Genomic DNA, 10,898 nt, shown 5'->3' with positions numbered 1-10,898 from the left:
TACTGGTCCATAGTGCATGCAGAAGAGGAATCCCCCTCTCAGGTGTACCTGAAGTAAAAAACTTCAGGTGTAGTCGATGAATTGGAGTTAGCATGGCCTCAGAAATCTTCCAATAGATAGTCCCTCCTGCTGTTCATCTCTTGCACTAAAGCTCTTAGTCCATCAAATGGTGCTGTGCACTCACTGAACACCAGAACTGAGCAGAAAATGATATTAGAGTGTTACACAAGAGGAAAATGTTATGGACTGATATACTGTTTGATTTCAGGAGATCACCAGTGCAGGTTTTTTAATAATGGGAAAGGAGACAAATGTGCTTACATTACATGTGCATATAGACAAATGTAAGCAATGTGAACATTTACTCATATAAGAGCCTGTTAATATTAACAGAGTTTTGTTATCAGATTTTCCTGGCTCACTTCTTGCTCAGCAGTTTGAACTCAGGTCACGTTGACTGGATGCATGTTTTGGGTTTCAGGTAGGGTTTTGCATTTCTGTTTCTAGTGTCGACACCCAGATACACTTCAACATTCTGGGCAAGAATCTGCTGCAGGGATTTGGTGGGGACATTCAGAAGCAGTTTCAGAAATGTATTTTAAATCTGGCCCACATGAAGTCCTCAGAAGGACCTTGCTGTAACATGAACAGACGAGTCTAGCAAGAAACATTTAGTGTTTACTAGGGCAAAGTCTAGTGTAGGTCGAAAAAAAAAACATGATTGGCACTGGTGGGAAAACAACTACAAAAGTGTCTACAAGATAAGAGATTTTTGTTTCTTCATTCAAATATTTTGGCGATGTTTGGGATATGAAAGTGGATGGGAGGGTTTCTCAGCTCCCTCAGGTGACATTCGACAACTCAGACAGCAGCATGTTTTCATGGTTCTTGGCTGGTTCTGTCCTCTCCATCAATTCACCCTCTGTGTGCAAATCAAAGCACACTCTCTCTCTTTCTCCTCCTTTCCAAGAGTGACCACAACCACATACCTGTTGATTGATGCCACCCTGCACAGACTCACATTAACTTTTAGTTCAAAACAAGCTTAAGGCCACAGGGTCTGGATGGCTCTTAGAGGTGATGTGCTTTAGCTCATGTGCACAGAGTAACAACAGTAATTTTCAATTTTTCATTAAAATGTTCTGCAAATCTCACCTTAAAGTGTAGACATGCTTCTGTAAACCACACTCATCTGTGACTCACCCTTCTAACCAATCAGAGACTAACAAAGTCAAAATGCTGGGGTTTCACAGCTGTCAATCAACACACAAATGTGACCAAAGCTGCTTCTTTTTAGGACATGAACAAAAATAAATCATGTATAAAGCACAAGGATGTATCATAATACTCTCATCTTAGAGCAAGGGTGTTTAATTTGACCTGGAAGAGAAAATTCATTCTAATAAACCTTTCCTTGTATTTTCAAAATAAAAGTTGGAACAGTGGCAATAGTGTGATCTTAAAAATCAAAAAGCATCAACACTAAATAATATCATATAAAATGGAAGAGAATTGATGATATAGTGTCTGAGTTAGCTATAAATTCTATTTCTAGTTTCTGAAGAAGATGTAATGATTTCTTAGTATTATTCAGTTTTAACATTGGATTTTAGCAGGAAGAATTAATAGAAGTATTAACAGAAAACATTTTATGAATGAGACTTACTTCTGAGCGGCACTGAAGAATCTAATGAGCCTGGTGTAATAAAAAAATTGACATGCTGGTATGAATCACCTCATATATCACAAAAACTCATGTTATGTCACAAAATAAAAATATCTAGTTATAACATTTTAAAACTTAAGTAAAATGCTTTACTTGAATGTTATTTTACAGGGAAATGCTGCACTTTTTCTATTCCATTATTTACTTGACAAATATATCACTACATTAAAAAATGGCTCCACGTCAAACAGCTTTATACTGCAAACTATTAATGAATAATACATAAAAAAACCCAAGACAAAGAAAGTGTAATAAAAAGGAAATACGTATTGTTATTGTTTTAATGATACTAACGCATTTTGCACAGAGCTTTCTCACATGGATGTCCAGACTAAAACCAGGAGGTTGCAGAGGAGGACTGTTCCTGATGGGATTACATAATCTCACATTAAAAGCACCTCAGACTCAAACCACCGGGTGGCGTCTTGTACCCGAAAACTGCCTGATGCTTCTGATCTCACGAGGACGATGTTGAACATTTTGTTCCTGTGTTGTCACACTCGAGTCCGTCTCCAATAATAAAACGTTTTTCCAGAAAACTTCTCAAGACTCCATCTCAGGCCTGTTCACACTTTCTGTTTGGCTTTAAATCGTTTCAGATCGTGCATTCGTGTAGGGATGAGGGGGGTACACACACATACACACACGCGCGCGCGCGCGCACAGTGGGGTATGGGGGGTGCGGCGTCACGCACAGTAACATGCGGCTGAGGTACTAGAGGGCGGTGCACGGAATCAGTGTCCAATGATCTGTCCAATGATCGGGCTGCTTCTTGCCTTCAATCGCCTTGGAGGAAACGCGCTTCTGCCTCCCCGACCAATCACAGATGCGACGTCCCAGTTCCTGCTCTTATAAATGTAGCCGGACCCGGAGTATCGGTACCGGAGAATGAGACAGACACTGGCGAAACATCACACATCGAGACCCCGGACCCGTCCGTTCTTTAGTTTTTATTTCATTTTCATCGTCTCTCCAGGTAACTCTTATTCCTTTTCCTTTGTTCCCTATTGACCGCAGTCATAGAGCAGGGAGAGAGAAAGGGGGTGCGGGGGGTGGTCAGCCTGTCCTCAGTGCAGCAGACTGTCCATTGTTACGGACTTCAGACAATAAACTCCCACTTAACATGGATATTCATCTCATTTCAGTGCCGTCGACACAGCTTTTCTATCTGCTTGTTGTAGTCTGTATCTTTAGATCCGGCTTTTTGTTGCAGGCAGGAGCTTAGGATGGGGAAACCCATGATGTAATAGTGCCTCACTCGTAGTAAACTATAGTAAGCAACACTACAATACGAGGACGTGAAGTAAAAGACGCGCTTTTTGGTGAAAATTATTTGGACGGTGTGTATTTTTTTCATCATGAGTTGTTTATCGAGATTTGTGAGCTGGTGATCTGTGTTGTTTAGTCTTTAATAGTCACAACTTTACACAAGCGATAAACAGAAGTCGTGTTTTGTTTTGTTAAGTGGGGGGACGGGGGGGACGGGGCGACACTGCAAATGTGGCTCCTTTAACATCTTCGGTGCTTTTTTAAAAGATTTTTCATCCATTCTCCCTTATGGAAAATGAGACGACGCGTTTGTCCCCCAAAGCCGCTTAATGCAACATGTGGTCCACAGCTGTGGTCTCATACCTGCTCTCCTCATCTGATCCTCAGGTGTGTTATAGTATATAAAGATGGCCACGTCCGCCAGTGCCACTTTAAGTAAAGCTGTCAAGCAGCAGTACATGGCGCTCCCTCAGGGGGATAAAGTCCAAGCCATGTACATCTGGATTGATGGAACCGGAGAGGGGCTCCGATGCAAAACCAGGACGCTGGATTTTGAGCCCAAAAGCATCGAAGGTAAGCGGACTTTTCCGACACTGAACCCGGTAATTCCCCTCAGTGCAGTGTAACAGAGCAGCTCACCTCCTCTTGCAGACCTACCTGAGTGGAACTTTGACGGCTCCAGCACCTACCAGGCTGAAGGATCCAACAGCGACATGTACCTGATCCCCTCTGCCATGTTCCGTGATCCATTCCGTAAAGACCCCAACAAGCTGGTCCTGTGTGAAGTGTTCAAGTACAACCGCAAACCTGCAGGTAACAAAGAAGCACAGTCTGTGTAGGTTTTTAGTTGTTATGGGTAGAAAATGTTCTAACAATTTCAAAACTAACCTCACCAAAACAGTGAGATATATTAAGGCTGTAGTCGCAGATCTGCTTGATTTGACTGGACCTTAAGTTAAGGGGGTGGGACAATAGCAGTAGTGAATGAGACCACGTGCACATGGATCTAGAAATGCATCATGCTCAGAAACATCAATATAATTATGATGAAATTTTCGATGTTATTTATTCTTAGATGGTGACTAAAATGTGTAATCTGACCTAATCTCCAAATTTATTGTTCCTCCTATTCAAACAGACATGTGAAAAAGTGTGCTGCCATACACATGCTCAGATTTATATATTTATAAAAGTCATTTGCATACACCCATTCATTCTTATGCACACACCCCTAAAACATTCAAAAGTTAAGGTGTGTACACAGACATGACAAATATCCTTAGTCTAGCAAAAAATGAGCTGATTTAAAAGTTTAAATATATGAATAATGAAGTTAGTTATATTAATTTATATTTACACACACAGATCTTACTATAATTGGCCAGTTTTACTGTGTCATGTTGCATTTGTTTAACTCTACAACCTTAAACTTCAATAATGTAAAGTACTATCTGGAAGTGGTTTGATAATCTACATTGTTGTTATGATGAAAAGTGATTGTCCTGACTGGCCCAGGTAACTGTTATAAAAGTGTTATATTTATTTGCTTTAATATTGAACTTTCTCTCTACAGAAACAAACCTTAGAACTACATGTAATAAGGTGATGGAGATGGTGAAAGACCAGCATCCCTGGTTTGGCATGGAGCAGGAGTACACCATTCTGGGCACAGATGGACACCCATTTGGATGGCCATCTAATGGTTTCCCCGGTCCACAGGGTAAGCAGCTGGTTTGAGTTTAGTATAAATTATGTTCTACATTTAGATATGAGGTAATGTTTGGTTGGGTTTTTCAACAATTTGCATTTTTGCAGGTCCATACTACTGTGGTGTGGGAGCTGACAAAGCCTATGGCAGAGATATAGTGGAGGCCCATTATAGAGCTTGTCTATACGCTGAAGTCCAGATTTGTGGTACAAATGCAGAAGTGATGCCTGCTCAGGTAATGTTTAAAGCAATTTGTGTTTGGAGTTTGCATGTTTTTATGGTTTTAACAGCCACTAAGTTAACGAACTGCTGTATGTTCAGTGGGAGTTTCAGGTCGGACCTTGTGAAGGAATCTCCATGGGTGATCATCTCTGGGTGGCACGTTTTATCCTGCACCGCGTCTGTGAAGATTTTGGTGTTGTTGCATCATTTGACCCCAAACCAATCCCTGGTAACTGGAATGGAGCCGGCTGCCATACGAACTTCAGCACAAAAGAGATGAGAGAAGAAGGTGGATTAAAGTGAGTGCCAACAGCTTTGTGGGGTGGACAAATGTTTTGTTTTGGGGTTGTTTTTTTTTTTTTTTTTTTCCATTAATTTAAAATTTCTGACCCAAACCTCATCTTTTTGTTTCAGAGCCATTGAAGATTCCATTGAGAAGCTGGGCAAGAGGCATCGCTATCACATTCGGGCCTACGATCCTAAAGGGGGACTAGACAACGCCCGTCGCCTCACTGGTCACCATGAAACATCGAACATCAACGAATTCTCTGCAGGTGTGGCTAACCGTGGAGCCAGCATCCGCATTCCTCGTAGCGTTGGCCAGGAGAAGAAAGGCTACTTTGAGGACCGCCGTCCATCAGCCAACTGTGACCCATACGCTGTGACCGAGGCTCTGATCCGCACCTGTCTTCTGAGCGAGGAGGGAGACGAACCTGTGGATTACTAAATCCACAAATTATGGACCATTTCCCACTACCCTACTATCTTTCTTTAAGCTAGTACTGTATTTTTTTGTTTTCTCCCACTGACCTGATTTTAACATGCATTTTAATCAGTTAAAGTTGGCTGGTCAACTTAAACATGACAAGGTAATGATCCTTGGTAGTCAGGAGCTGGTAACAGCAGGGTATGTCTTTCCCGTCTTCTTCGAGAAGGGAACGGCGTTTACAACACTGTTCTATAACTCACATCCTCCATTTTTGTCTGTAACTAAAGCAAGAATTAAAGCACACGAGCACTGAAGAGTAGAGCTGCTAAGGCTGGACAGCATGTCTAACTTAATAAATCTGATGATGTATTGTTAATATCTGTTGACCTGCCTTTTCAACTACCCAGTGTTTGTTACTAATTCTTTTTGGCAATGGCAACATTTGTCGTCGGCTTTTGACACACTGGGTCAACTTGTGTGGTACATTTTGTCTGTCTGAACCCAGACGCATGTTGTTAATCTGTGGTGGATATGTCCATAATGCCATTTGTAGATTTCCTCAAGGAGTTTTATCCTTTTAACTGCAATACTGTAATGCACCTGATTTGGTAAGTCATGTTTACTGAACCTGGTGGTTTTTATTGATAAATTTAAAAAAAAAAAAAAGTTATTTTTATCACATCATGGCTGTTTGACTCTTGACTGGTATTTAGGCTTGTTTTTTCCTCTTAAGTCAGTTACATAAAGACTTTTCTACCCTTATAATAGCTGCCAGGTAAATGTTAGTATAAAACAGGAAAATTCACTTTGATGGCTCTGCTCAAAGTAATTTGTCTAGTTTAACTAGCTTTAGAGGACCTGCAGAAGGGCTAAGCTCTTTGTATCCCACTATTTTCAGTCTTTATATTGCGCTGTTCTGGTGTTGAAGCCTTTTGTTTCCCATACAGACATTAGAGTTGTATTAGTGTTTCTCAGCACGGCAGGTAAATATTCCCAGAATAGCTGTTGCTTTAACAAAATAAGGGCCACACTTTTTTTTTCACCTACAAATCAAAAGCCTCTGTTTATCATAGGTTTAGCTTGTTAAAGTGTCAGCCTGACACTCTCAAAACATTTCAGCACTTTAAGTAATAGTAGAACAGACGTCCCTTTAATTTCTTAACATTTTTTTTTACAACTTTCTAGGCTCATTGCTGGTCTGCAGACTGAAACATGAAGCTGCTGACACAGCATTTTACTAAACAATGCATATTTCAGAAACCCAAAGTAAACTGAAGTGCATTTAAAGGTGATAACTAAAGACTGGCTGTTCTTTCTTTGGCTAAATGTTCTGATGTTGCACTTTGGCTGATCTCTTGGCAGGAGTTCAACGGGGTTGGCTGGGTTCGTTTTAGGACAGGATGGGATGTAACTGGAAACTGGTGTACTCAGAGCTCCTTCATTGCAACATCGCGGAGCCACCGGGCCTTGAAGTGTTGTGTCAGTAGCAACTACACTGTGCCAGATTGTTGTGACTTGAGCACAACACATATCTAAATGTTATTTTACTAAAAATCCAAAACAGAAAGGCACTTTGGTGTGTGAAATCTTCTGTTTCCTGAGTACAAGTTTAGGAAAAGCTATAAGGGACATCTACTATAAACACGTTCCTTGTCATTTCTGATCCTAAAAATCCAATACAGACACATTACTGTGAAATGCCACAGTAAAGGCAAAACACCTCGGCATGTTTATGGTGTCCGCATATGACGCTTGTGGTCTTGAGAGCATATCAGCAGTATTCGTGGCAAGGCTGCTTTTGGGAGAGAACTTGGAGTGAGAGGTTCAAAGATACAAACACGGTGTAGTTATTCTGTGTCCCTAAACAACAGGGATACATTTCAACCACCCCTCACAAGAAACACAACCTCATTTATAAAGCATAGATATTTCTGGTGTCCCATAACCTCTTGGGGGAAGGGTAGCAAAGTTTGCTTTGTGACCTTTCCCCTACATCCTGATCGCCCTAACAACAGATGTTAGTCAGCTCACTGATTGGCTTTGGCAGAAACAAGTCAACCAATCATAAATTTAGAGGATGTTTCTGGGCTCTAAACCAACATATGTACTCAATCTTTTGTTTTTGGTAACCCCCCGCACCCCCACCCCCTCAACCCCTCACTCAAAAACCTACAACTTCCCTATTATTAACATTTGTTTTGTGCATGCCTTTGCAAGTCTGATACTTCATGCTTCAATATCCTGTACTTGCATTACAGGATGCATAGTTAAGAAAAACAGCTTAGTTGTTATGAAACAACTATGCTATAACTTTAAGTTGAATGCACGCAATTCAACATAATTCACTACTACTGTGAGGTAAATCTTGCACATTCCTTATTCATATTTTCATTTCTGCCTATTTTCATAATAAAGCTGCTGTGGAGTTTGGCTACAAATTAGTGGAGTAACAGTAGGGTAAATGTTACAGTCCCTGACACACACACACATTTCTGCTGTGAAGATGTGAATCCAGACCTAAAAGTCTTCTTCACACACTTTTGTTAAAGAAGTGCCGAAAAGTTCATTACAGTCCATTATTTCCAACCAAACTTCCTACATTCCCACAGACAAACTGGGACACTATGTTCTTTTCCCTAGCCCACCCACTGATTTCCACTTGTGCCAGTATTTTGCTAATCTCTTTGGGGACATGGATAATCAAAACATTACCAAAGGTAACATTTTAATATCAGTGCACTGCATGTCATTTAGCTCCAATTCTTCACTTTCTGTTTGTATATTGATAAAAAAAAAAGTATGGCTCTATTGCATTCTGCCCTGGCATGGGTGTTCTTATTTGCAAGATGTGGGTAATTTGTGAAAGCCACCTAATGACAGCTTCTATCTAAAAATGCCTTTCACTTCCTCAATTTGAGGCTCAATTAGGGGGTTTGATTTGCATGCAAAATCCAAACAACCTTCTGTTTAGGAAGCTTGAACGATGGGAAGACTGGACAAAGGATGGAAAAGGATGCTGCCCTGTTGCTATGACAACCACTGGAATGTACAGACTGGATCGTGGTGGTTCTTGTGTGGAGCGGGAGAAAAAAAAAACATTCATGTTATGTAAGAAGGGGAAAAAAGATGAAACGGGGCCTCGTAAAGGGAGCTGCACAATAGACCCCCTGGCCAAACACAGCTTTAAGATGCTAGTCACTTAACATGGACTCACACTATGGCATCAGAGAATAAAAACACCCTCTGATGTTTTCAGTCTTTTCATATGAAAAAAAAAATTGCTGTTTGATTTTTGTAATTTACTGCAAAACAGCTTGTGCATCTATCATTTTTAAAGGTTATGCTTTTTCTGTCACTGCATGGACAGACTGTCCTCACTCGCACTGTGGTGTTGTGTAACACATCATACAAGTCCAGACTAGTGGCAGCTCTTCTTCCTGCAATATGTAACAGAAGAACTCACCATTAAAGCCATGACTTAGGAAGGGTGAGTGAATTATGACATTTGCATAACAGCTTAGAAAGGAAAACAATGGCTTGTTATTTTGCGCAAAACACTGGAGAAGGAAGAGAGGGAACAGACCTGTCTCATGGCTCATTACTTGGCAAGAAGTGCGCATAATACTTTCAAAAGGAAAAGATACAACATAATGTTTTTTTTATAACAAGGAAAAAGTATGGCAACTAAATCTTGTTATCTTGCAGCTGCCTCTCTCACGTGGGCCACAATGTTCCCTTACATGTGTTTATGCAGAAGAGGAAGCTGAAAAACAAGCTTGCACTGACTCTTGGAAACATATGCAGCACCACAGCTCAGTCAGTGTTTACATGGGCAGCACAGTCACGTACTGAGACAGTTTGGTATTGTCACAATCATGTGAAGTCGTGGATTCTGATTGGCTGAGAGCTCTGGTGTGATTGGGCTGATGCTATATCTCCTTTAGTCTCTCAAGCTTACCTGCACCATGATTGGTCCTGCCGTTATGTATGACACAGTGACACAGTTTTAACTGTACAGACACAGTTTGTATGATTTCTGGAAACAGTGAATAGATAGTACAGATCTGTTTACTGAAAAAAATGGTTTTTTTTTTGCAGTGAAGCAGGATAAATAAATTACCAGAAAAGTGATAGAAAACTGATTCAGTGGGTGAAATGTGTTTTCACAAATAAAAACAATTTTATTTATAGCTTTGAAGAGTAGAATCCTATGGCGCAATACATGGTGCCTTCAAGTTCCTTCACAGTCAGATTGCTGATAAGAATCTGTTTTGCTTTTGAGGGCACACTTCTGTTGCACCTGGCACTGTTTTTAAAGCTTCACCTGATGCAAAACCAGCTTTGTTAGTAGTTAACAAACTGTTCCGTCTCAGTTTCACTAAAGTTCAGTCAGTTCACACTTACTTAGCTTAAATAAAAAGCCAGATACCAGTACCCTTCCAACTCCAAATTCACAAGAAAGCCTCTCTTCTTCAAATCCCCCCTGCTGATGTATCTGCTGGAGCTGTCTCTTCTGTAGAAACAACAAATGGGTGGCACACCCAGACCATTTCCTTTTTAATATTATAATGAGTTATAAAGACATGCAAAAACACCCATGTCATAAGAAACAATTTTAGGATGACAACAAAAGTGTTTCCTGGTAAACCTTTATCACATTTGTCCAGTAAAACTTTAACGTAGTCGCAATTAAAGCCAATTAGTGAGTTTAAAAGCTAGTATAAAATGACACTTTTATTGCTTTAAGTGGGGGCCTATATGGACAATGCAGTGGATAGTATAAATATGCATCATAATGGTACATAAAATGAGTATACTTGTCAAGCAAAATGAGGAGCCTTAAACTACTAAATGCCAAAATGACACATTTTCATACAACTATAGTAGTGATTCTTGTGGGATATGGATATAATGTGATGACAAGCAATCAGTTAACAAAAAAAACACTTAAATGATCCTGTTTGTAAGAAATTTACTATTACCATTTTTTGCTTTGTCAAAGATTAGCTAATTAAAATAACTGGATAAGAATAACCCAAACTATTATCAACCTGATAACGGCATGTTGACCTGATCAAGTTAAGATACATTTGAAGAACATAGCCCATGTCTACATTTAAGGTCCACTTCAGCAGTGAATAAACATGACTGCCAGACGATCAACAAGCAGCAACGTCATCAGATGACTCTGCCATAAATTCCTGCAGTTTCACTCACTCACACCCACTCTCTGCGTTAGTCAAGGATGTACACGCCTATTCTGC

At 40.3% G+C, this 10,898-nt stretch overlaps 1 protein-coding gene across 1 annotated transcript; it reads left to right on the top strand.

Annotated features, from left to right (window-relative positions):
- Nucleotides 1–2,542: 2,542 nt before the first annotated feature.
- Nucleotides 2,543–6,315, top strand: LOC113134701 (glutamine synthetase). The gene is made up of 7 exons (XM_026314186.1): nucleotides 2,543–2,702; nucleotides 3,383–3,568; nucleotides 3,647–3,808; nucleotides 4,569–4,715; nucleotides 4,811–4,938; nucleotides 5,025–5,224; nucleotides 5,340–6,315. Exons 2-7 carry the CDS (start codon nucleotides 3,403–3,405, stop codon nucleotides 5,650–5,652), a joined length of 1,116 nt encoding a protein of 371 aa, XP_026169971.1. The 5' UTR covers nucleotides 2,543–2,702; nucleotides 3,383–3,402; the 3' UTR covers nucleotides 5,653–6,315.
- The last annotated feature ends 4,583 nt before the right edge of the window (nucleotides 6,316–10,898 follow it).

The sequence above is a fragment of the Mastacembelus armatus genome, chromosome 17 (genome assembly GCF_900324485.2).
Source record: "Mastacembelus armatus chromosome 17, fMasArm1.2, whole genome shotgun sequence".
Classification (NCBI taxonomy): domain Eukaryota; kingdom Metazoa; phylum Chordata; class Actinopteri; order Synbranchiformes; family Mastacembelidae; genus Mastacembelus; species Mastacembelus armatus.
Note: the sequence above shows the minus strand (reverse complement) of the source record. Positions and strands in the feature narration are given on the sequence as shown.

Bases quoted from the DNA above. Each gene is read 5' to 3' on its own strand.
- LOC113134701 (XM_026314186.1), top strand. From the start codon at position 3,403: ATGGCCACGTCCGCCAGTGCCACTTTAAGTAAAGCTGTCAAGCAGCAG. The intron at 4,716-4,810 runs GTAAGCAGCTGG...GCATTTTTGCAG, and splicing joins TGGTTTCCCCGGTCCACAGG to GTCCATACTACTGTGGTGTG. The intron at 5,225-5,339 runs GTGAGTGCCAAC...TTTTTGTTTCAG, and splicing joins AGAGAAGAAGGTGGATTAAA to AGCCATTGAAGATTCCATTG.